The following is a 27,768-nucleotide window of genomic DNA, read 5'->3' on the forward strand; positions in this document are numbered from 1 at the left end:
ATTTTAAGTGACCAAACAAAAAGAGAGAAAATAAAGCACAGAAAAACCCTGAATACAATGGCTTCCCAGAGTTTTCCACAAGGGGCGTTGGCAGCTTTCATGATCTCAGGAAATAATAACATACATAAATACTCTAGTTGCAAATTAACATTTAGCAGATGAGCTTTTTAAAACCTCCTGTTTGGGATTCTTCATCAATAGCCAGTCAAAGCTCTCTAAGCATAAAATAGAGAACAGTGTTTAAAACTTAAACACACACCACTCTTTTCAAAAACAATTCTTTATGTTTAGATCCTTTTGCATATTTTAAATTGCAAAATCTGAACTGCCCCCAATTTTTATGACCTAGCTCACAAAAGCTGTGGAGTATGTAAAGCTTTTGACACACATGATGCCTAAGTGGCCATTACCATGACAAGAGTTCCACTGAGACAGATACAGGAGATGGAATCAATGCTGGTACAGGTTTCCCTTGCTACCCGAAAGTAGAGAATTCCTCTGAAAACTTTTGTAAGCTGAAATAGCATAAAGCAAAAAAGCAATTACAATGAAACTTTATGGAAAAATTTTTGAGCATTCCCAGACCCCCCAAAATCGCTTTTCCGATACCTTAGGACACACCTTGCTAACGGATGCACAAAATAAACTGAGATACAGCACAGACGCACACAGACATGGCTGAAAGCTATGGCAGCTGGATGCTGAGTCTAGTACCTGGGCAGGGAGCTGGGCCGTGCCGCTCTCACTGCTCCGGTGCACAGGGCTCTGTAAGGGCTCCGTGCCAAACAAATGCTGAATGCTACTTCCGCTTTTTGCCTTTTTTGGGAAAAAGCAAAAGTCCTCTTCAGATCTCTTTTGATTAGTGAAACAGGTATGAATGTAGGTCCTTCTTAAAAGCCAAATGGCATAACCGTAAACTTTTGAAAAGAGAGGGACACCCTGTACTCTGCTTCTGCCAATCATCATTTTTAACTGGATACAGCATAAAATCTGCTTTGCCTCCCCAAAAGATGACTGCATGGTATATATCCTACAGATTCTGGATTTTCTTTATTCTTCTAAGCAAAACAAGATTAAAATATGTGTGAAACTTGTATTCTTTAACCCCTACAAAACTGTACAAGAAAGGAGCTCTGCCCAGAGCTCACAGTGGGGAAGGAGGTGTGTGAGATTGAATTTATGAAAAATTTTAACTAACTACTTTTCCTTCTTAAAATTCTCACCAGTACAGCCGGGTGGAACACAATAAAATTCAGTGGAACACAGTGAATCATGCTGGCTTTTGTTTCACAAGTATCATAAGAGAAAAAAGTATCAGACAAGCATTCATGTCAAGTAAGAGAGTTTAAAAGACCCTAAACTTTGTTTAAAACACCTCTAAATGTCATCCGATCTGTATCCTTAGCCTAGTTCCTTAGTTCCTTCATGTGTATTTATCATCCCAAAGCCAGTATTACGAGAATAGTACTTCCTTGAACTCTGTAACACAGAATTCGAACCTAACATTCACTGCAGAGTGAGAACAAGGGTTTTACAGGCACCCCTGGGAAAAAAGCTTCTCACTGTCCAGATTCATTCATATCCACAGTGGGAAAGAAGGAGGTGAGGACTGGGTTAGACCGCTGGATGACTCAGTAGTATGGGATCTGAGATAGCTTACCAGGAACAAAATGACAACATGTAGCTAAGTCAACACTCATTAGCTGTCTTCCCAGAGGAATAAGAACAAAGCCTTTACCTGGATCCAATGATAGGAAGCTGTATTTAGGAGACAGGCTGCTGGAACAATAACTACTACTCTTCATAAAACAAATGAAAGCACAGAGAAGAATGAAGAATTTTCTGCAATAAGAGGACAAAGCTGCATGTGGAAAAATTAATTCAAAGCTAATTTGGTAGCTTTAAAGGAATTTTATGGGGCGCCAGGTGGCTCAGTTGTTAAGCATCTGCCTTTGGCTTAGGTCATGATCCCAGGGTGCTGGGATCGAGCCCCATGTCGGGCTCCCTGCTCAGCGGGGAGCCTGCTTCTCCCGCTCCCCCTGCTTGTATTCCCTCTCTCGCTCTCTGTCAAATAAACAAACAAAATCTTTAAAAAAAAAAAATAAAGGAATTTTACTTGAAATTATTATTTGAATAGTACAAGAGAAAGAATTCTACACTTGCTTCCAATTTTAGCATTTCCCGTGGTCTTTGCTCTCAGGTCTATCCACTCAAGAATAACCCCAAGGGTGCCTGGCTGGCTCAATCAGTAGAGCATGCCACTCTTGACCTCTCAGGGTTGTGAGTCTGGGCCCTATGTAGGGGGTAGAGATTACTTAAAAAAAGGGGGGGTGCCTGGGTGGCTCAGTCATTAAGTGTCTGCCTTCGGCTCAGGTCATGATCCCAGGGTCCTGGGATCGAGCCCCACGTCAAGCTGGCTCCCTGTTCCGCGGGAAGCCTGCTTCTCCCTCTCCCACTCCCCCTGCTATGTTCCCTCTCTGGCTGTGTCTCTCTGTCAAATAAATAAATAAAATCTTAAAAAAAAAAAAAAAAGAATAGCCCCAAACTTCATCTTTAAAAACTGATCTTGAACATGGAATCACTTGTGTATTTTTCCATCAAAACTTTGTTTTAAAGATTTTATTTTTTTAAGTAATCTCTACACTCAATGTGGGCTCAAACTCACAATGTCAAGAGTGGCACGCTCCACTGGCTGAGCCAGCCAGGTGCCCCACTTCCATTAAAACTTTGAAACAAAATTTGTATTTACTTTGCATAGTAAAATAAGCCTATTCCACTTTTTAGGACCACAAAAGAAAGCAAAGCAAAGAGCTGGAGAAATAGCATCTCTTTATAAATAATCAAGGTTACCTAATCAGAATTAAGTTGGCAAATCAAATGAACATGCAAGATACAGAATACAACACAGACTGCAATGAAAAAAATTTTGCTTACAAGGACTTAGAGCTTATGAGCAATGAATTCCTGCTGAAGATGAAAGCCAGACATTTTCCTGTATTTAATATCCTCCCCAGCTGAAGTTTGTTGTGGCTAATAAAATTGTGAAGAAGATGAGTGACAGAGTGTAGGGAGAGATACCAACATCCTTTAATCAATTTAAGAACATTTATGATGTCACAGTCAGAACCCATCAATAGCCTAGGCCAAAATCTCAGAACTAGGAATACCACAACAAACTTTATAATGAAATAACTAATTTAAAGGTATCAGCCCAGCAGTAAGAGGCTCTGGTCATTTTAAGATACGTTCACAAATTCTTTGGTAACTTTCTCTTCAAAAGGCAGAACCTAGTTCCTTCCCCTCTCCTAGCATGACTCCCGAAACTAGATCATAAAAGGCACTGTGCCTCTTCCTTGCTTGCCCCCCACCCCCCATCACTTACCCTGGGGAAAGCCAGCTGCCATGTCATGATACTCAAGCAGCCCCATGGAAAAGTCCACACAGCAAGGAACTGAGGCCTCCAGCCAACAGCCTGCATCAACTTCCTAGGCATGTAAGTAAGCTACTTTGGAAGTAGATCCTATGGCTCTAGTCAATCTTTCAAATAACTGTAACCTTAGCTGACGGGAACTTTGTAAGATTTTCTGAGCTAGAACCACCTACCTAAGTTGCTCCCAAGTTCCTGATCAACAGAAACTGCAGGGCTAAAATAACTGACATACAATATAATCAATGAGTGACCAAACAAGTTACCAATCCCACATTTCTTAAACTCCAAGGGAATGTTAGAACTCTTCACAAAATTCTATTCTAAATACCGATGTTGTAATTTTAGGCTGGGGGACATTCCCTCAGATGAGAATACACACCAAGTTCCAAAGGGAAAACCAACACAAATACAAAGCACCACTATTAAGTCATTCAGGAAACATTTACTTTTTTGTGCACAAGACCGCAAAGACAAGAGGGACTATATAAAATGTCCAAACACCTGAATTGTGTTCTCACTTGGGGAAGAAAAAGGAATGATAAAAAAATTAAAATAAAAAATAAAACGACAGAACTGCTTAGTAACACTTCTTCTTTTCTTTTTTTTAAAAAAGATTTTATTTATTTATTTGACAGAGAGAGAGACAGTGAGAGAGGGAACACAAGCAGGGGGAGTGGGAGAGGGAGACAGTGAGAGAGGGAACACAAGCAGGGGGAGTGGGAGAGGGAGAAGCAGGCTTCCCGCGGAGCAGGGAGCCCGATGCGGGGCTCTATCCCAGGACCCTGGGATCATGACCTGAGCCGAAGGCAGAGGCTTAATGACTGAGTCACCCAGGCTCTTTCTTTTTTCATGTTAAGCTTAGTTTCAGAGCTTCTAGAAATAGTGAAACTTTCTCTGTGGAAGAGAGTACCTTTCCGTTAATTAATTTCCATTAATACCGTTCTACCAGTATTCATTGGAGTTTTCTACCATATAAAAAAAAAAGGGTAGTTAACCACTTTGCAATCCCACCAATTGTCTCTCTTGCATGTTTAATTTCCTTCTTCGTGGGCTTTTTCCATTTTAGTCTTCAAATCTGAGTCTCCTCTCCCCTACAAATTCAACTTTGACTTAAACCCAGTGTCCCTCCTTAAATGCCTCCCTATTCTTCTTTTTAACTGTCACACTTCATTGAACACTTCATGTGCTCTCCACACTTTCTAACCAGAATCTCTCTCCCTGTAAATCCCTGCATCTGGGCCTTCTGTGTTCTATCTACACTCACAACAACAGAAGCTACTAATCTCGTCCCTGTGTATTTGCTTTAAACTTAATATAGAATTTATCATTCTCTTGGATCTTCTCTTGAACTCTGGGTTTTGGAAGTGATTCCTTCACTGACAATGCTCATCCATATCAAATCAATCAAGAGTCCCTTGACCCTTTCTTTAAGATTTATTTATTTATTGGGGGGGGCGGGCAGGCAGAGGAAGAGAAAGAGAGAGTCTTAAGTAGACTCTGCATGGGGCTTGATCTCATGACCCTGATATGACAAGCAGAAATCAAGAGTCGAGGGCTTAACCAACTGTGCCACCCAAGAGCCCCATTGACCCTTTCTCTATAATTGTTCAGTTACTACCATTTCTGTTGAGTTCTTAGTACTTGATACTTGCAACCTTGTTTAACAGACTCCTTAATATGGACCCCTGGTGTCTCATCTTTCATGACACCACACTCTGAGATTAATCTTCATCAAATACCAATAACTGAGATCCCCACTGGTGTGCTCAGTGATCTGAGTGATTAAATGGCCTTCGTGAAACTGGCTATCAGATTACTCCTTCCAATGGCTTGACAGTAGCCGCCAAAAGTTTATTTCCCCAAGACTACAACTATAGCATCTATGTAATAACACAAGCCAAAAAGAGGCTGAAACTCCTGGTTTAATATCTAAACCCCAACAGACTGGCATTTAAAGACTCCTACAACTTACCTTAGTAGCCCTTTCTTTTGTTTAGCTCCAGTGTTTAACTTGGAATATCCTTCCTCCTACCCAGATCCCTATCACTTGAAGTTCAACTTAAACAACACCATTTTAGGCACCTGGGTGGCTCAGTCGGTTAGGTATCTGCCTTTGGCTCGGGTCATGATCTCAGGGTCCTGGGATCAAGCCCCACGTCGGGCTCCCTGCTCAGCTGGGAGCCTGCTTCTCCCTCTCCTTCTAATAAATAAATAAAATCTTTAAAAAAAATAAAATAACACCATTTCTATAACAACTTCTTTGTCCATTTCAATCTAAGGTGATTTCCCATTCTGAACTTTACCACTAATCATCCACCACCAATCTGGCAATTAATGTCTTCTTTCAATTCTTGACTCATTTTTGTTTTTAAAGTCTTTCTAAGAGGCGCCTGGGTGGCTCAGTTGACTAAGCTCTTGGTATTGGCTCAGGTCATGATGTCAAGGCCGTGGGACTGAGCCCTGTGTATGGCTCCACACTCAGCTGGGAGTCTGGTCAAGATTCTCTCTCTCTCTCTGCACCCCCCCACCCTGTGCTCTCCTTCTCTCAAATAAATAAATAGATCTTTAAAAAAAATAAAAAATGAAGTCTTTTTAAGTTTGTGTGTTTTTACTACATGCATGAATGATTTTTCAAACCAGAAAGCAGGGACCATGACTGTTAACACACCTTGCCCACAGCAGACACTGCTGACTAACAGGTTGGTAAACAACATTAATTACATATGCTCTCTGTGGGAGTAGACTGACATTGAGAGGAGGTGATTCTAAAGGTAGTCTGACCAGCAGAAAAAAGGAGCATCAGAGAACCCCTGATCATTAAGCCAATACCAAATTCTACCACCAGAGATTCATTCAATCAATAAATCAGTTCTTCTGACATATAGAATGATGCACCCATTCACTCCAATTGGCCTTGGTACTGAACAATTAAAAATAGCATGAAGAGGGCGCCTGGGTGGCTCAGTTGGTTAAGCGACTGCCTTCGGCTCAGGTCATGATCCTGGAGTCCCGGGATCGAGTCCCACATCGGGCTCCCTGCTCGGTGGGGAGCCTGCTTCTCCCTCTGACCCTCTCCCATCTCGTGCTCTCTCTCTCTGTCTCATTCTCTCTCTCAAATAAATAAAATCTTTAAAAAAAAAAAACTTAAAAAAAGAAAAAAAAACAGCATGGAGAAAGAGAGAAGGGTGTGTGAAGAAAAAGGAGTACTTCCCCCAGTAAATACTGGGTCCTCCCCTCTATCACCATTCCTTACTCAATTAGGCTTCTTTTACTATCCAGACTAGTGGTCTACAAAGAAAGCTTCATATGCAAGATTCACAAGGTAAATAATATTAACATGTTAGGCTAAGTGTATCATTTTAAAGAAAATAATACACAGGTATAGTCAAAATGGATTAAACATATTTTAGTAATGGGGACATAACCAAAAAATTTGGGGACCAGTGGCCTATATATCTACAATGTTGAAGAGTTTAAAATAAGATTTATGAGCTGATTCTAAAATTTACATAAGAATGCAAAGAGCTAAGAACAGCCAAGGCAATACTGAAGGAAGATGAAGCTAGAAAATCTGTGCTACCAGTGATCAAGACTTATTATGAAGCTATAGTTCATACAGGGTGGTACTGGTTCAAGGATAGACAAATGGACCAATGGAACAGAAAAGAGCGCAGAAACAGACCCATACACGTACAGCTACCTATTTGGCAAAAGTGATGCTGAGGGCAGTAAGGATGGTCTTTTCAATAAACGGAGCTGGGTAAAATCTCTATCTATATGCAAAAAAAAAGACAATCCTTAAAAAACAGACTAAAAAACCACCACAATTCCCTGTAGATTGGATTATGAAAGGTAAATAAAAAAAAAAACTTATGGAGAAAAATATAGAGGATTACCTTCATGACCTTTGTATATAGGCAAAGATTTCTTCAACAGGACACAAAAATGCTAACTATTTAACAAAAGACACCACTGAGAGTGCAAAAGTAAGCTACAGAGTAGAAGATAATCTGCAATACATAAGGACTACAAATCACTACGAAAACACAGACAGCCTCATAGAAAAATAAGCAGTATCTTGAATAAGAATTCATAAAGGAGGTTATCCAAATGGCTAATAAGCATTAGGGAAGGTATTCAATATCATTAGTCATAAGAGAGATGTAATTTAAAGCCACACAGAAAGGCTACTAAAATGAACAAATAATATAACATTCTGGCAAGGATGTGGACCAACCAGAACCTCTCATATGCTGTTAATGAGAGTGAAAACACTGGTGCAACTGTTTGAATTTTCACTAAAAGATCTGTACGGTAATACAACAGTAGTATTTGTAACAAGAGAAACTAGGAATCACCCAAATATTTGCCCACAGTAACTCTTGGGAAGGCAAGGCAGTGGAGAGGAAAAGTGAATGGAAGTGGACATAAGGGACTTCTGGAGTAGAGTTCCAGTAGTGTTTGTGAAGTAACTCAGCTGTATGTACACTTACGATTTGTGCACTTTCCTATATGCATGTTAATATCTCTAGAAGGACAACCAACACAACAAAAGAGTAGATATAAAAAGTTTTATATGCTATATCTATTATTTCTCTCTAATCTACTTGGCTTGTTGTGTACTAAAGCAAAGCAAATGCTCATTTTTTCAAAATCAAGTTAGCTGCTTCTTAGAATCATGAGTTCAAATAGTTGCTAATTAATTCTCTTAGAAAAAAAAATTTTTTTTTAACTTCCCTAATAACTTCGTTAGGGTACTGGTTATCACTCACGAATTTTCTTCCTACTCCCACAATCTTTAAAGATGGACTCCACATTTATGTCAGTCCTTTTCTAATCTTTCAAGGCTTTTCTCATCCTTCCTAAGTTTGTAATTCACCATTTGAATTACAGCAAATATCTCAAGTTATACTGTCAGGACATTTACTTAAAATAGTAAGCATACTTAGTTATAAGTCTATTTCCTGTGAACACAAAAAACTGATTCCACAGTAGTAGGGTTCCTATTTAAACAAAGTGGTCTTCCACAGGATTTGTAAATTATATTAACAATGCCAGAACTGTTTTTTTAGACCTCAAAAACAGCAAACAAGTCTTATCAGGAATGATAGGCACAAAGCAAACATAATGAATTCATCCCACACATAAGAGCCCAAGACCTTATATTTAAAACCAATTGAAAAACATCAGCACAACAGATAATTATTACATTGAACTCTTAGCACTGTTAACTAATATTTGACGTTTTCTTTTTAAAAAAGACTCATTTTTGTCAATTTTTTTTTAAATGAAAACTGGCAGGATCAGAGTAGACTATGAAATTTCAATTTTTTTTTTTTAAAGATTTTATTTATTTATCAGAGAGAGAGAGACAGAGGCAGGCAGAGGGAGAAGCAGGCTCCCTGCTCAGCAAGGAGCCCGATGTGGGACTCGATCCCAGGACCCGGGGATCATGACCTGAGCTGAAGGCAGACGCTTAACCGACTGAGCCACCCAGGCGTCCCTAGACTATGAAATTTCAAAGTGTGGTTTTGATGTCTGTATGTATGCTAAAATTATCATGCGTTGTTTTTTTTTTTTAAGATTTTATTTATTTATTTATTTATTTGAGAGAGAGAATGAGATAGAGAGCATGAGAGGAGGGAGGTTCAGAGAGAGAAGCAGACTCCCTGCCGAGCAGGGAGCCCGATGCGGGACTCGATCCTGGGACTCCAGGATCATGACCTGAGCCAAAGGCAGTCGCTTAACCAACTGAGCCACCCAGGCACCCTATCATGCGTTTTAAGTTTTAACTTTTATATTCTTAACTAATGAGTTTTGGAAATCTGTTCTTTTTTTTTTTTTTTAAAGATTTTATTTGATTTTTTTTTTTTAAAGATTTTATTTATTTGAGAGAGAGAATGAGAGAGAGAGAGCACATGAGAGGGGGGAAGGTCAGAGGGAGAAGCAGACCCCCCGCTGAGTAGGGAGCCCGATGCGGGACTATCCAGGGACTCCAGGACCATGACCTGAGCCGAAGGCAGTCGCTTAACCAACTGAGCCACCCAGGCGCCCTGGAAATCTGTTCTAAAAGATTAGGTGTCCAAAATTTCATTCTCTACTCTTCTTTGCATAACAGACAAAACCAATGTTCTCTAGATAAATTAGATAAATGTTTCTTGACTAAGAAAAACTCAGTTCAGAGAAACCAGTGTGAGAAATAGGACAGTAGTGGTGACAGGCACCTTCTAACAAAGCCATTCTTGGGGGGATAGTTCCCATAATAAACTACTTTGCTCAAGTTTGGATCAGCTGGGTTCTTTCAAAATTAATTATCTTTATTTATACAATCTTTGAATACCAGGGATATAACAGGTAGATACCAGAATATACTAAGACAGAGATGGACCTTGACTACTAACTACAAGCCAGGGTAACTACACAGTGAAACGTGCATTCAGCTCTCTGAGCAATTTCTGAAAGTGAGACTCTTCCTTAAGTTCCAAATGTCAGTTTCGTTCTTTTGACTATTAAAAAGAATGATCGAGAATCTTCTACATGGTGACTCTATTTACCTAGTTCTCTGACTATCCTAATATTATGAGGTCATATAATGCTGTATTTTTCAAACTGTGATTAGTGAGGGTCATGAAATCATTTTTTAGTAGGTTCTGACTAACATTAAGAAAAAAAAGAACTAAAAAAAATCAGAGTACATTGTACATGAAGGTTAAGTATAGTCTTGTGAATATTTTGTTATAAAAATTTATGTATGTATATGTAGTATTTCATGTATCTACATACTTAACAGGTGGTGATAAAAAAATATTCTTAAAAAAATATTCTTGAGTTATGGTCACACTTCAAAAGCCACAGATATAATGGGCTTTATTATACTTTTATTAATTGTTACATATGAAGTCTCAACAAAATAATTCTTTATTCAGAAGTTAGGTCAATCTTTAAGACTAGATATCATATAAAGACCATTCTGCTTAGTTGAAAGCAACAATTTCTTATAACAGATCAACAAACTCTGGCAAAATACACTGCCTGGTTGATATTTTAATATATACATGTTGGAGATAAGGATGATGAGACCAAAAGCAGAGCAGTGTTTCTACAGAATTAGCTTTCAGCTACCCCTGACCTACTGGTTGTGTACATGGTAAGCCCCTATGAGAGCAAATGTCCATTCACAACATGAAATAAAATTAAAGAGGAAATGAAAGTGAATCTAACTTCAATTAGATAACCTTACAGATTTCACTACCAACTTCCCATAAGGCACATGACCCACCTCTGAATTTCTCAGGAAATTCATTAATTGATACAAGGGACCTCACTGAACAGATACAATGAATATACTACTGTATTTTCAGAAAGCAGAAGAATACAAATAAGGGACAGAGGATCTCTGAGTGTTAAGAAAGTTGCAGGTGTCTACATAAGAAGGCATAATAAACCCTTAGGAGAACAGTGCTTCCTGTACCAAAGTAAAACTAGCAACAACTTGGGGCGCCTGGGTGGCTCAGATGGTTAAGCGTCTGCCTTCGGCTCAGGTCATGATCCCAGGGTCCTGGGATCGAGCCCCGCATCGGGCTCCCTGCTCGGCGGGGAACTTGCTTCTCCCTCTCCCTCTACTGTTCCCCCTGCTTGTGCTCTCTTGCTCTCTCTATCAAATAAATAAATAAAATCTTTAAAACAAAACAAAACAAACTAGCAACAACTTCTAACTATTGTAATATAAATTACCAAATGTAGGTGGACCAGTCTATAGGAAGTTAAGCAACTCTTGACCAGTTACAGCAATATTTCACCAGATGGAAGTCACCCCATCACCACTGACTACATTATTCCAACAGGACTGGAACCTAATTCTATTCTCCTTTTTGCATTACCGATCTTCTCTCCAGAGTCCAAAAAAGCACATGGAGCAATGCTTGAGAAACCAGTTTGGAAAACAGAAGGAAGTCATACGAGTTCTTCAGTGTACGGGGGACAAATACCAGATCCCACCAAAGAATATCCAGCATTCAATAGCAATTAACTGTAAGACTAATGACCCACTAAATTTTTTAAAGGACACAAGGAAAATGCCCTGCCTTCTTAACTTTTAATTTTCTTGAAGGACCGTAACATATAAATATACAAATCTCTTTTCAAAACTCTCCAGTGTTACCATTTCAATCTGAATAAAATCTAAATCCTTGCAAGACCTGATGATGTCTTTATGATCTGGACCTACATCTACAACGTTATTTCCTGTCACTTTCTCTCTTACCTACTCTACAATGGCCAGAACAATTATATGAAAAAGTGTTCAACATCATTATTTTTCATGGAAATGCAATTTAAAATTGAGATAAAGCGGTAACACTACAAATGCAACAGAATGGACTGACAATATCAGGTATAGGCAAGGATGATGAACAGCAGCAAACTTCTCACATTTTGAGTAGGAGTATAAATTTCTAAAACCATTTTGGAATAAGGCTTGGAAGGGGCTACTAAATCTAAACATACATATACCTGATGATACAGCAATCTCATTCCTAGATATAAACCCCAAAGAAATTAGTGCTTATATTTACCAAAAGACCACTTTTATTTACAATAGCCCTCAAATGGAAGCAACCTAAATATCCACCAACAGTAGCACAGGTTAATAAATTGTGGTCTATTCAGACAATGGAATACTTCATAGTATTACAAAAGAGTGCTACAATGCAACATGGATGAATCTCACAGACATAATATTGAGGGAAAGAAGCTGGACACAAAAGTGCACATACTGGATAATTCCATTTACATTAAGGTCAAAACCAGGCAAAAATAATCTGTGGTGATGGAATAGTTGTTTTGTTGGTTTGTTCTGAAATGGAGGTATTAAATGGGAAGATGCATGAGGGAGACTTCTAGGTGCTGGAAATGTTCTATACCTTAATCTAGGTATAATCTAGTAGTTATGTAAGTGTATCCACATGGATAATTTCGAAGAGTTGTACATTTAAATTCCATGTAATTTACAGTAAAATTATATACAAAATACATATTAAATATACACACATGACAAACACGCACCCATACACATACAAAATGTCTATGAAGTGATAGTGAGTTATAACTCAGTACACTGCTCCCACTCCTCTAGGAACTTGTGGCTCCATGAGGCCATCACTGACTTTATTATGACTTTATTATTACTTTTACTGACGCAAAGAGAAGGGAAGTGAGTACTACACCACGGATAGCTGATGGTGAAGTAAGTGCTTACCTTTAACAAAGGGCAGCTGCAAAGGTTGGGAAAGGAGAGTGGAAAATTAACCCCAAGAAGGAAATCCTTGTTTCTCAGATATCTCTGCTGGCTCTCCCCTTCTGGCTCTCCCCAGGAGCGCAGCTGATGGAGCCTGTAGGAGGCTTTCAGAGACAGGAAAAGAGCTAACCATCTGAAACAGACCACAGCAGACATGCTTATTCAGTGCTCCATGGAGGTTTGAGGGTAGTTCAGAGCAGTGAGGAACCTTGTCTTTCATTCATGTGTCTCTTTTGTACATCTTGAGCATTTTAGAAACAGTTCTTTCCTACTTTCAGATAAAGCCATTTCACACTTCTCTTCTATAAATTCTGTCTTTGGCATGACTTGGTTTGCTACTATGAAAACTAAAATCCTCCATAAAGCTCCACTCAGTGTTAAAGAATATCTAACTCTATCACAAAAATTCTATTATAAAAACATCCTCATATTAGGGAGACAGCCTTTTCTAACAAGGTCACTGTTTATTACATAAATACAAAATAATAACATAAGTGAAAACCATTATTCCAAAGGAAAAGAACACAGAACTAAGTTTCCCAGAATAGTTAAGGCAGGCTATGCTGCAATCACTACCAAGTAAAGGACTCACTAGCCACACTCTGCCTGCAGAAGCAAATACAACATAGGAGACTAACTAGAAATTAAGGAGACTCAAAGACCTTCTGGTAGCATTTGGGGGTTGAGCCTAAATAATTTTTACTTAAGGTATATCATGAAGCATCATGCAATTATTAAATGATCAAAAGAAAATTATGATTCCCTTATAAAAATTTTTACTCTTAACGAGAAAAAAATAAGAGGCTTGCTAAGATAATACAATATTAAGTATTTAGTTTCACAGTTCAAACTTTCTCCCTGTTTATTCCCAACTGCTCTCTCATCAAATTAAGCAAACTTCTCACCTGGCCAAAAGTCCCTGAAGCATGAGGTTTGCCATTTCTGCTGGAGATACATCAATAAAGCGAAGGAAGGAGAAACAGCTTTCTTCATTAACACCTGGAATATCAAAGGACAAAGTTAAACCCAACACTAAGCCAAGAGATAATAGTCAACTAAAGCTCCTAAACTGCTGTCTTTTTATTTAAGAATGAAAAGATATCTAAAGGTTTCAACCCAGCCACTATGATGGAAGTCAGGGTGTCATATTTTTGTACTATAATTGCAAGTGGGAGAGGCAGACCTATGAGATATGGCATACATGGACCAGAGGGGAGTTGGCTCATCAGCTACCTTTGGGCTTTTTGGATCCCTGGCTAATCACCTTTCTCTTTTTATCACAGAAGGAAAAAGAAAAGTATAGAGTTAGAAGATTCTGAAACTTTGCCTAATACCAGGGACAATGCTCAAAGGTAAGCTGCTCCTTTCCCTTAGACTAAGGATGAAGGAACTAAGTCACATTAATGAAAGTCCAGCATTGTCTCTGTCAAGTTTCAAGGGTGTAAGAAACTCTTAAGAGGCAGGTATAAAATAAAGATGGAAGGTCAATGTAATAGTTGTTAATTGCTTCCTGTTATAGCCACAAATCATAGCATCTATAGATGAAGACAACTAATTTACTTAAAGCTTATCAAGACTTATTTAGATCCAGCATGCAGGCAAAACCACTGCTAGTTGAGTATCAGTCATTCAGCAAAACAAAGACCATTCTGGTACACCCTGGCATAATTTCTTTCCCCAAAATCAAAACACCTACCTTTTCTGTGAAAGAGAGACTGCTGGATATAGTCTGGTGCAAATGGAGAAAGAAGAACCCTTAACCACCTGTAAAATCAGTAAATAAAAAAAAATAAATCCAAATATAAAAATATTGGAAACTAGATTAGAGGTCCAAAACTAAAAAGAATCTTTTAGATTTCAAACTGTTTTCTACTTTAAAGAGGTCTGTTGCCTTATTACCAGGCAAAAATCATGGCATAAATGTCAGACAGTATTAAGTAATTAATATAGATATAAGAAAGTAATACAAGTTCAAAGTGGTCTCATTTCATTTCAGAGAATCACAATTCAAAGCTCTAAGTTACCATATACCATATGAAACAAATAGCGCTATAGCTCTGGTCTGTTTCCCCCTGCCCATCTAGTTGAGTAATAGTCTGGAGCTATCACAGACTATTTTTTTAAAAATATTTATTTATTTATTTTAGAGAGAGAGAGAGAGAGTGGGAGCAGGGGCAGAGGGAGAGGGAGAGAATCTCCAGCAAACTCCTAGCTGAGCGGGGAGCCCAACATGGGGTTTGATCCCATGACCCTGTGATCATGACCTGATCTGAGATCAGGAGTCGGACACATAATCGACTGAACCACCCAGGTGCCCCACAGACAAAGAAGTCTTAAAATTAAACCCAAGGGGTGCCTGGGTGGCTCAGTCGTTAAGCGCCTGCCTTCGGCTCAGGTCATGATCCCGGGGTCCTGGGATCGAGCCCCGCATTGGGCTCCTCGCTCCGTGGGAAGCCTGCTTCTCCCTCTCCCACTCCCCCTGCTTGTGTTTCCTCTCTTGCTGTGTCTCTCTCTGTCAAATAAATAAAATCTTAAAAAAAAAAAAAAAAAATTAAACCCAAGAAATGTGTCTCAACTTCAGTTTCATTAGGCTAAATATTGTTGATGATTATTTTGGTAATGCTGCTTATATTATTTCTCTACAGAAAGAACTTTCTAAATCCATGATTCTCAAATGTTGATGTGCACAAGAATCCTTTGGGAGCTTGTTAAAAAAAATCCAGAAGCCAGGGATAGCCTCATTCCCAAATGTAGAATGGACCTACGCACATTTTCTGAATGGAACTGGTCTCTAGCGTATTATATATATATATTTTTTTAATATTTTTATTTATTTATTTGAGAGAGAGAGAGATCATGAGAGCGGGAGAGGGTCAGAGGGAGAAGCAGGCTCCCTGCTGAGCAGGGAGCCCGATGTGGGACTCGATCCCGGGACTCCAGGATCATGACCTGAGCCGAAGGCAGTCGCTTAACCAACTGAGCCACCCAGGCGCCCCTCTAGCGTATTATATTAACAACCACTTCACCTTTAACCAAATCCGTCACTGCCGATTCTGGCAGGAAGGTAAATTTGATTAATCTGAAATCCAATCAGTTCTCCCACAAGTGCTATTGCAAGTATAAAATAAGCCACCGCAAAACAATTTCAGTACTAGAGCAGAGACATATGATGATCTCTCTTGGTACAAGTACACATTTGCACACACGTGCACATTTCTCAATCAGAAAAGCAACCAGAAGTGGCTAGAGCTATTAAGGTCATCCAATTAAACCCCGATACTGCACAGATTCCTACCACAACGTTCCCCAATAAATAGGTGTCCACCTTATACTTAAATACCTCATTGTTGGGGAACTCAAACACTCTCCACTAAACCCCAAAATCACTAAGCCACAAAACCCCAAATTACAAAAACACCCTAGAGTGAACAGATATTAATATGTGCTCACCTGTCACGTGAATGGTTGAAGACCCTGATCTGTCCATGACGGTAGATAAACTTTGAAATCTGGTATGGCTTTAAGGAAATATGAAATGGAGACCAAGTTTCTTGTCGTTCAAATAACTCTGGGTGATTACACACCTAAGAGGAAGGAAAATGACAAGATACCACTGTCATGTGCAGACATCACTCTCAGAAATCATGGGGAATCCCAAACCCTGAATGTTTGCTTCTGTGAATATATACTTTCTCATTTCCTCTCTTTTTAATAAAAAGCCTTTATCTGACCTAGGTTAGAGCCTTCTTCTTGAAATGGGTTAATGAGACAACTCCAACGCAGCTGACCTAAAATCTTACCTTCCTAAACTGCATGACCAGATTCATGAGGCTGCTGGTGGTGGTCTGTGCTTGCTGGGTAGAGCCCATAGAAGACTGCAATAAATCCTCAATAGAAATTTTGTTCTTTAGTGCCTGATATAGAAGCTTCTGTCGGCTGGTCAGCTGGCAATACATCAGAATCTCAATCTAAAAATCAATAAGGATATTTATATTTTGAAAACCAGTTTCTAAGAGAAATCAGTATCAGCCTAAGAAACACATGCAAGCCAGATTATGACTGAACAGACAATATACCTATCTCTAGAAACTCAGTATCTCTATAAGCCTGGGATGTGGCTTAATTATCCAGAAAAATATTCTTTTCTTGACACTCTTCCCTGTCACTCACTTTACATGCTGTCCCTGAGAAATCTCTTCCATTTTCAATAGCACCAACTGCTATCCATTGCAGTGACTTGCAAAAATATTTTCCCTACCATTCCCAGCCCCATATTTTTTCTTTTCTTTTTTTTTTTTAAGATTTTATTTATTTATATTCATGAGAGACAGAAAGAGGCAGAGGGGGAAGCAGGCTCCATGCTGAGCAGGGAGCCCGACGTGGGGCTCGATCCCAGGGTCCTGGGATAGAGCCCCGCATCGGGCTCCCTGCTCCGTGGGAGGCCTGCTTCTCCCTCTCCCACTCCCACTGCTTGTGTTCCCTCTCTCGCTGTGTCTCTCTCTGTCAAATAAATAAATAAAATCTTAAAAAAAAAAAAAAAGATTTTATTTATTTCCCAGCCCCATATTTTCAACTACCCACTATAATGGTACCACTCAGAGAGTCAGTGGGGAAAAAAAAAATCTTTTCTACAATTTACTAAATTGATTAACAGCATTACCATTCACTCAGTTACCCAAAAAGAAATTTCAACCAGCTCTGATTTTTCTTTCTTTCTCATGCCCATGTTCTATCACTTCCTAAGTCCCGCAAATCCACCTGGAAATTAACCTCTAATTATCATCCTTTCTGACCACTCTCATTGTCTTACTGCAGACTCTCATCATACCTAATCCAGAAGGCTACTATCTGAGGGGGTAAGGGGGAGTGTCTTCCTGCCTACAGTATTTACTGGTTCTAAGAAACTTTCCATACAAGTCTTATAAGGTGATTCCAACTGCTGAAAAACCTTCAATGTACATTTATTGCCTATAGTAACATACTAAAAATTCTCTGGTAGGCAGAGAAGGTTTCCCATACTCTAACCAACCCTACTGTCCAAGTCTCCTCATCACCATGTCCTCCTATATACCCGAGCAACAATGCTCTGAGTAATGTTTGCTAAACATGCTGCATATTTGAATGTTGCTCTACCTTTGTTCACCTTGCTCTTGTTGCCTAGCATCTGCTTCCTTACATATTTTCCTAGTAAATGCCAATTCATTATTCCAGACCTAGCTCACATGTCATCTCTGCTTTGATGCCTTCTCTAACCTTCCCTAACAGAACTACTCCCTTATCTGTGTTCCCATTATACTTCACATAGACAATCACTATCTCTCTTATGATACAATACTAGTTAGTTATGTATTCATCTCCCTTGGAAATCTGAATGGAACCTGGACACCGTATCTTTATATACCAATGGCTAGCAAGCAATTAGAGTTTAATAAAGAAATATATTATTTAAAAATAGATTAGAAACAATACTGATGTTTAAGAAATCTTAAGGAAAATACTTTATAAAACAGTGAATCCTTTTATATCAGAAAGGGCTTAAAAAATGATAGCAGTGTCATAATTTCTGTTATTTGGTCGTGAGTATGGAGGTGATCAGAGGATGTAGTATGGTTTAATCACTGTGCATAGTATTTTCCTTCTATCAGGTATATCTGTGCAACACTGCTATTTAGTTATAATCAGCCAGTTTCACAAAATAGTCATCAAGATTTCTTTAAAAATAAATAAAACAAAGGTACAAAGGTACTTTTCACTTTAAAGGTGTACATCCCCACCACAATCTTTCAAGGAGAGTTACTAATTTCAAAATAATCTAAACTTTTGGCAGTGATAGAGCAGAACCACCTGATATTATCAAGAACACTGAAAGATGACTTTTAGGTAGAGAGTAGAATTGTGAGAAATAGGTGGAATCTACGGAAGATGGGGGAAAACTCTGAAGAACTGGGAGGAAAAAAGGAAGAAAGGAGAATATGGAGAGGATTCACAAGAGATAAGAAAAAAAAAACAACGGGGGGCACCTGGGTGGCTCAGTCGTTAAGCGTCTGCCTTCGGCTCAGGTCATGATCCCAGGGTCCTGGGATCGAGCCCCGCATCGGGCTCCCTGCTCCGTGGGAAGCCTGCTTCTCCCTCTCCCATTCCCCCTGCTTGTATTCCCTCTTTCGCTGTGTCTCTCTCTCTCTCAAATAAATAAATAAAATCTTTAAAAAAAAAGAAAAAAAACAACGGAAGTCTGGTAAGAATAAAAAAAAAGATATTTATAAACCCCAAAAAATTTTTTTAAAGATTTTATTTTTAAGTAATCTCTATGCCAAATGTGGGGCTTGAACTCACAACCCCAAGATCTAGCATTGTATGCTCCACTGACTGAGCCAGCCAGGTACCCCAACAAACCAAAATTATTGGCTTAGTATGAGGAAAAAATATTAAAACCCGAAGCACATTAAACTTCTAAATCTAATTCTTAGTTTACAGAAATACAGGAGACCACAGAACATGTTAGACAATACCACAATGATGCAATTAGCAAAATCCTACATGTGGGAAACTCTACAGGACAAATAACTCGGTTTCTTCAACAAGGGAAAAAAGTAGGGAGGGACTAAAACATTTATTAAGACACATATCACCCAAATGCTATGTGTGGGCCTTGCTTGGATTCTGATTTCAAAATCTTTAATTCTTTTTTTTTTAAGATTTTATTTATTTGACAGAGAGAGACACAGTGAGAGAGGGAACACAAGCAGGGGGAGAGGGAGAGGGAGAAGCAGGCTTCCTGCGGAGCAGGGAGCCGGACGTGGGGCTTGATGCCAGGACCCCGGGATCACGACCCGAGCCAAAGGCAGATGCTTAACGAGTGAGCCACCCAGGTGCCCCAAAAATCTTTAATTCTTTAACAGAGAAAGAGAGAGGCAGGGAACAGAAGTTGGAGGGAGAGTGAGGGAAGAGAGAGAAACACACACAAAGACAAATGGGGATAGCTGAGCAATGACTGGATATGTGATAGTATAATGGGATTATTGTCTCTTTTAGCAGAGGTAATAATATATGGTTATATATTTTTTAAAAAGACTAAATCCTTAAAAAAAAGACTAAATATTTTAGAGATACAGATGAAAATATTTGTAAATGAAATAAAAGACATCTGGGACATGCTTCATAATAATCTAGAGGGATGGGGATGGAAATGAGTTAATCACTATTGAAGCTGTATGGTGGTTACAAGAGGATTCATTATACTATTTTTCTACTTTTGTAATGTCTCCAATTCACCATAATAAAAAGCATAAAACAAAAAGAAGAAAAAATATTACCTGCCTTGGTTGTTTGACTCATTTTAAGTCTTCCTGGATCCACTCAAGTTTAATGGTCTTCTCTCAAACTAATCACCCTTCAACTAAACATTTACCAAGTAATTTTTTTTTATCCTGGAACCCTAAGGTGGTGTCTATTAAGGCTTAAACTAATGAAGTCTTCTTTCCTTACCTTGTCAGACAATTCATTTTCTACATCTTTCTTGATTCTCCTCAGCATAAATGGCTTCAAGATCATGTGTAATCGAGAGAGTTGATCTGAAATGCCCGGAGGCCCCCCCGACAAATAATACATTATATTGACTTAACACAAACAAAAGAAATATCATGATCATCTCTCACTAAACTGTTCTTACACCTTTTGGCTTAGTGAACCTCTGAAAGAAGACTAAAACTTAATCTTTTTGTTAAGTAGGAAACCAAGGAGTCTGAATTTTCATAGCACCCGCCTATAGTCTATAGGGCAAATGCATTTTTCTATCATTTACTCAGACCAACAAGGACCCCTTTATTATTATCAGAATTCACTGTTAGAGTGTTCTAAGATCACTTTATCAATAACAGAGTTCTCATATAGGTGAATGAAGCTATCTGGGCCTCCCAGTGTTCCTCCAAAATCATATTTCTAAGTATGTCAGCAAATTAACAAATTGTAATATAAGAAATTACTTTAGGACTTTTCTAATAGTTGGTAGATGTCAGTTCATATCAATGTGATAAACACCTCGCAACTCTTACATTATTCAACAAGGTCAAAAGTATTGATAAATAAGTTTTAAAATATTCACAGTAGAAACAAATCCTAATATAGGAAGAAAATAACAAAAATAACCCCTCTCATATTTGTTTTTATCACAGGATAAAAACCTTACCTCATTCCATAAGGAATATAATTCTGATAGGAATTTTTCAAAATCTACATGGAAAATGAGGATTCTATAAGCCAAAATGTGGTACTTTTTGAACTCTGCCTGTTCTACCTTGATTAAATAGGCAACAGTACAGCAGTATCACCTGTATGAATCCTTTTGGCTCTTTTAAACATGAACAAAGCATATAATTACTTTATAAAAAAAAAGCTCATCCCCCCCCCCCCCGCAGATCCTTCTATGAATACTGGAAGAAAAATTCTTTACATAGAAGAAAATATTCAATTATGTAGTTGCCTACACTGATAGGTAGAAAGAAAGAGTTCATAAAAGCACTCACTCTCATCAATGGCAGATTTGTTTTCGGCGTGGCTCTCAATGTCCTTGGAAAACCATTCATTAAATTCCTCATGTGAATCAAATAATGTTGGCATAATGAAATGTAGCAGAGCCCAGAGCTGGAATCAGAAGAAATGTGAAATAATTGTAGGAAAACAAAATGACAGCGTGTGAGGATATGATGAGGGTTTGGAGAGCGAAAGTTGCAGGTGTGTGTGAGTCTGTGTCTAGGAACAGCTGTAAGTGTGGGCAAGAGGGTGAAAAAGAATGAGTGTGTAAGCACATGCCTCATCAACCAACCCTTATTTTCTAAGATGTTAGAGCAAAATGAGATTATTTTTCAATTAATTTCAAACTGAAAGTACAAGTCCTGCTCATATTTTGCAATGGGATAGTTTTAAAGATCTTATATATTTAAAAAACCCACTTCACAACCGAACACAATATGAAGTAGCATAACTTGCTAATAATAACTCTTAATCGGGGGTCAGGAAATTATGGCCTACGATGCCAAGGCTGGTCTGCCAGCTACTTTTATAAATAAAGTTTTAGTGGGATATAGCTACACCTATTCCTTTATGTATCGTCTATGGCTGCTTTCACATTAGAATGGCAAGGTTGAGCAGCTGCAATAGCAACTATATGGCCTGTAAAGTCTAAAATATTTACTATCTAAAAAAAAAAATTACTATCTGGCTCTTTATAGAAAGTTTTCTGACCCCTGTTCTAGATGATCAATTATCTTTTCTAAATAAGGAATTTTAGCTCCTCTCAGTGCCAAAGATTATTACCTTTTCATTCTATCATAAAAACATCCCTGCATTAGATGGGTAGCATTTCTAATGTGGTCACTATTTATTCCATAAATACAAAGGAATACATTAATTTATTTGCCTATGCCAGAGAATAAGAAAATAGGAACGATGCCCAAAAAACCCATTTAGGGCAAGCTATGGTCAAATTCTTCCTTTTATGTGGGGATTATAATTTGTACAGAGCAGTAATGTTCCAGGTGGGCATGGGAAAGAGTTCTATTCTGTGCCAGAACCATTCTGTTTAATGCAGACATAAAACCGAAGCCTTTACTAATGCCTACCTCTGCCATGGTGTTCTGAATTGGGGTCCCAGTTAGCAAAAGCCGATTCCGACACTGGAACTGCAAGAGAATCTTCCAACGAACACTGTTCAGTAAAATGAATTACAAATTCCAAGTTAGCAGTAAATATTTCTTCACCCTACTAAGACCCTGTATTTCTAAAAATGCTTTCCAAAAAAATTCCAAACACCCAGAATCAAGTACTCCACCATGTACACATTGAAAAATATTATTCAACAAAGCCGAGGACAGAAAATGACTCCTGTATACTAAAAACATGGTATTAGGATTTAGAAAAAACAGCCCTCAAATGGGCAGAGTAGGATCCTTTCTGGCTTAACAAAGTGCTCTATTACCTTTGGTCAGTTTTGTTGACACAAGCTTTTTAATTATAAGGTATTTATCTGTAGTAGAAAGCTTTATAATTCTTAATCTCTGTGCTTCCAGTGTGAGTTTAGAGAGATCAATGGAGAAAGGGGAAAGGTGTGAGAAGAAAATGCAAAATCAGTATATTGCTCCCAGCAGTAAGCTTGTCCTACTTCAAAAGAGTATAATATGAAGTAATGTCCGTCAGAGGACAGAATGTACCATCCATCTTGTCAGTTAAAATGGAACTCTAAGAAAGTCTTATGGGCTCACCAAGAGTTAATAAAAATGCATTCAATGCAACATTTAATACCACTCAATAACCCTTTAACGTCAAGCAATGGCTTACTATTCAGTTTGTTACTTTGAAGGTAATATAATATTTTAAACATGTAACTTCCAATAAAAAGATCTTGGGGCTCTAATAACCAATCAGGGACTAGTACAACCTGATAAAACAGACAGAACCTACAATGTATATAATGTAATATTCCACTTCCTACTAAGACCTCCTGTTCAAAATAATCCCTGAATCAAAGGGCAGACAAGCCTTCTCCCACAAAAATGTTCCTTGAAGAACAAAGATCTATTAAGATGCAGTAAATATTGAGTAGAGAAACAAAAGTTAAGAAAATCCCTTGTACTCTAAACATTAATATATTTGTATTCCATATAAAATGCAAAAGGGAATTTTTGCCTTCTGGTCAGATACATGGTATATGCAGAGACCATATCATGCCATGTTTGGAAACCTCTCTGATCTTTATTCATCTGTGTGTATACATATATCATAAGTCTATATCCTATATCTATATATCTATACAGTCTTAGTCTACAGAGTTTGGTGTCTATTAATCATGTTACCTGGAACTACTCTTGAGTGCCTGAGCCTCATCCAATACCATGTACTGCCACTTGACACGCTGGAAATACTTTACATCCTGCACCACTAGCTGGTAGCTGGTGATAACCACATGGAAGGGGGCATCCTGAGTGTAGAGGGTCTTCTGTAAATATAAGAAGGGAAGAATGGAAATAGATACCTAATAATTCATAAGATAATGAGGAATGGATTTTATTTTCTAAAGCTAAGAAGTTTAACATAGTCCTACTAAAGATGTGCTTCTCCCACGTCGTAGATGTGCAGTGAATTAAACCATAACTGTTTTTAAAGTACTCACCTTAATTACAGATCATGTTAAACATCAGTCTTCAGCTTATTTAAGAGTTCTTACTTAATCCTGGACTTTTAAGTCCAACTGATGGTCTATAATGGGAAAAGTGTTATAAAAGAAAAAAAGTGCATTTGTCTAGTGTCTAGAAATATATGTAAGATTTTATACACCAGAAGTTACTCAAATAAAATGGAGAAATGATTGCATATGTATGTGTGTGTATATACACGGGCATATGTGTATATGCAATAAACTGAAAGTTACCTGACTCCAGAACCTTCTGATAACTTTTCTATCATGAGGATTTCCCCAATATGGTAGCACCTGGAAAAAGGACCATCATACAGATTATTTCCTACTTGTAATCTTAAAAGTATCATCACAAATGTTATTCAGAATGATTTTAAAAGAACCTAAAGAATGAATATAGGAATTCTTCTGTCACTGCCACTAGTATTCTTCCTGCTGACTGAATTAAAACACACATAGAGGGGTGCCTGGGTGGCTCAGTCATTAAGCGTCTGCCTTCAGCTCAAGTCATGACCCCAGGGTCCTGGGATCGAGCCCCGCATTGGGCTCCCTGCTCCGCGGAAAGCCTGCTCCTCCCTCTCCCACTCCCCCTACTTGTGTTCCCTCTCTCACTGTGTCTCTGTCAAATAAATAAATAAAATTAAAAAAAAAAAAAAACCCACAGAAAACATTTATGAGAAGCCATCAGAAAGCTACCGTGGCAGAGGAGAATTACAGAGTCAAGATCCAGAAAAGAAAGTCCGTCCAGAAAGTAAAGCCTGACACCTGGTACATGTCTTTCCTAAAGGTGTTGATCTTTCCCAAAAGTTCTTGCTGAAAAACTAAAAAATTGAACAGAGTATTTTTTTTTAAAAGATTTTATTTATTTATTTGACAGAAACACAATGAGAGAGGGAACACAAGCAGGCGAAGTGGGAGAAGGAGAAGCAGGCTTCCCGCCGAGCAGGGAGCCCAATGCGGGGCTCGATCCCAGGACCCTGGGATCATGACCTCAGCCCAAGGCAGACGCTTAACGACTGCACCACCCAGGTGTTCACACCCCCCCCCCCCCCCCCCCCCCCGGCTTTTTTTTAAGAGATGCAGGGCCTACAGAACAAAAACTGGAGTTCAAGGCGAAGGATTATGATAACCACCCACTGGGAATCACAGGATACATGCCCATAGGCAATAAAGGTCAACTACACATAGATGCGCCTTAACAAGTACTGAATCCCAGCTTTGAATCATCTCAATTCCTGACAGAATTAAGGTGGGGATTTTGGATTATTAGTGCACCCCCCAACCCCGCCCCACCAAATTACTACAGGCCAAAAACAAAACAAAACAAACACCACCAACCCAGAACACATATAAATCCTCTCTGGAAGAAGAAAACAGAGCCCACAATTATCTCTAGAATTTTTCCTATATAATGTCTGGTATACAATAAAAACACAAACAAAACCAACAAAAAACCCTCAGACATATGGAAAGACTAGACCCCATGACTGAAGACTAACAGGAAAAACAGATATAGGAAATAAATCCAGAGGAGACTCAGATGATAAAAATATCAGAAACAGACTTTTTTTTTTAAATTTTTTTTTAAAGATTTTATTTATTTATTTGACAGAGGGAGACAGCGAGAGAGGGAACACAAGCAGGGGGAGTGGGAGAGGGAGAAAGCAGGCCTCCCACGGAGCAGGGAGCCCGATGCAGGGCTCGATCCCAGGACCCTGGGATCATGACCCGAGCAGAAGGCAGACGCTTAACCGACTGAGCCAACCAGGCGCCCCCCCGAAACAGACTTTTTAAGAAGATGCTAATTTGTTCCTGAAATTAAAAGATAAGCTTGGGAATTTCAGTGGTATACTAGAAACTATAAAGTACCAAAGGGAGTTTTTTAGAACTGAAAATACAAAAACTAAAACTGAGAATTCAATCATGGGTTTAATGACAGATTAGATGCAGCTTAGAGAAAAGCAGTAAAACATGGGGCATCTGGGTGGCTCAGTCGTTAACAGTCTGCCTTCAGCTCAGGTCATGATCCTAGGGTTCTGGGATCAAGCCCCACATGAGGCTCCCTGCTCAGCAGGAGGCCTGCTTCTCCCTCTCTCTCTCCCCTTGCTGTGTTTCCTCTCTTGCTATCGCTCTCTGTGTTAAATAAATAAAAATTTTAAAATCTTAAAACAAAAGAAAGAAAGAGAAGAAAAATTTAAAAGAAAATTAGTGAAACAGATGATAGGTCAAAAGGAAATATTTAGACGAAACAAAAGAATGTAAAATGCAGCACTTTTTCTGTGCATCTCTAGGTGTCATTTTCTTTCAAAGTGCTTCCTGGATCTGTAGCTTGATGTTTTTTGTTGTTTTGAAAAATCTCACTCACAGTGAAATATAAATATACAGGAAGAAATGAAGATCAATGAAAATAGTGAATAGGTAATATTAATGTATGTAAATAAATTTAAAATGTATAGATAATAATAACGCTCTGTGGGGCTTAGAAGAGAAAATATATACAAAAACAACAGCAAGTCTCTCTCTCTCAAATAAATAAATAAAATCTTTAAAACAACAACAGCAGCAGCACGTAAGTCTTCAGAAGACGAATGTAGTTAAAGTATACTGGCACCTGGGTGGCTCAACTAGTTAAGAGTCCAACTCTGATTTGGGCTCAAGTCATGATCTCAGGGCTGTGGAGCCTGCTTAGGATTCTTTCTCTCCCTCTTCCTCTGCCTCCACCCCATCCCACTCACGGGCTCTCTCTACACTCTAAGAAAAAAAAAGAAGTATACTAAAGCCTTTGTATGAAAGCAGTAACAGTATTAATTTATATTACACTTTTTAAAAAGTCAAGGATGCATGTTCCTTGACTCTTGGGTATTCTCCTGGGTATCTACTAAAGAATAAAATGAATATATAATTAGCAAGCTGAGAAGGAATGAAAAAGAGTAGTAAAATCTAATCAATCCACAGGACACAAGAAAGGACAAAAAGGAAAGTTACAGAAGTAGAAGGAAAGAAGTAGAAAACAAACAGCAAGGCAGATTTAAAATCCATGTTATCAATAACTACATTAAAAATCAGCATAATTATGGGGCGCCTGGGTGGCTCAGTTGGTTGAGCATCTGCCTTCGGCTCAGGTCATGATCCCAGCGTCCTGGGATCCGAGCCCCCCATGAGGCTCCCTGCTCATCGGAGAGCCTGCTTCTCCCTCTCCCTCTGCCTGCCTGCCTGCCTACTTGTGATCTCTCTCGGTCAAATAAATAAAGTCTTTAAAAAATAAAAATAAATAGAATTACAAACAAAGGCAAGAAAAAACCTTAAATGTAAACAGAATGGTTAAACGTAAAAGAAAAAAATACCACATAAAAATCAGAAGAAAGCTAGTCTATTTAATGCCAGAGAAAACAGGCATTAGGCAAAAAGCCTTAATGAGAGGAATTTCATAATAAAAGGTTTATCAGGAAGGTAAAAATAACTGTAAATTTGTATACAACTCACAGCTTCAAAATATAAAGCAAAATGGACAGAAGAAAACAGAAATGGATAAATCCTTAATTGCGGTAATTTTTAAAAATTTTTATTTATTTACTTGAGAGAGAGACAGAGAGTGCACAAGCAGGGGGAGGGGCAGGGGCAGAGGGACAAGCAGACTGAGATCATGACCCCAGCCAAAGCCAGACGCTTAATGGAATGAGCCACCCAGGCACCCCTGTGGTAAATTTTAACATACTTCTTTCAATTAGTATTTGGACAGGCAGACAAAAAAATCAGTAAAGATACAGAGGAGCTGAAATACACCTGACCTAATCAACATATATACAACGCTGCACTCAACAACTGCATAATACCTAATATCTGCAAAGAGATACA

At 38.6% G+C, this 27,768-nt stretch overlaps 1 protein-coding gene across 1 annotated transcript in view; it reads right to left on the bottom strand.

Moving 5' to 3' along the window:
* The window catches only part of INO80 (INO80 complex ATPase subunit), a 106,019-nt gene that overhangs the window by 48,634 nt on the left and 29,617 nt on the right, over positions 1–27,768 (bottom strand). The window contains exons 15-24 of the mRNA XM_021695784.1: positions 24,148–24,207; positions 23,573–23,715; positions 22,343–22,427; positions 21,248–21,365; positions 20,211–20,296; positions 16,526–16,693; positions 16,176–16,309; positions 14,422–14,489; positions 13,631–13,724; positions 12,687–12,858 (exon numbers count right to left, since the gene is read on the bottom strand). Coding sequence (XP_021551459.1) covers positions 12,687–12,858; positions 13,631–13,724; positions 14,422–14,489; positions 16,176–16,309; positions 16,526–16,693; positions 20,211–20,296; positions 21,248–21,365; positions 22,343–22,427; positions 23,573–23,715; positions 24,148–24,207 — 1,128 coding nt within the window. The remainder of the gene's footprint in view (positions 1–12,686; positions 12,859–13,630; positions 13,725–14,421; positions 14,490–16,175; positions 16,310–16,525; positions 16,694–20,210; positions 20,297–21,247; positions 21,366–22,342; positions 22,428–23,572; positions 23,716–24,147; positions 24,208–27,768) is intronic.

Source organism: Neomonachus schauinslandi, chromosome 9 (genome assembly GCF_002201575.2).
Source record: "Neomonachus schauinslandi chromosome 9, ASM220157v2, whole genome shotgun sequence".
NCBI lineage: Eukaryota > Metazoa > Chordata > Mammalia > Carnivora > Phocidae > Neomonachus > Neomonachus schauinslandi.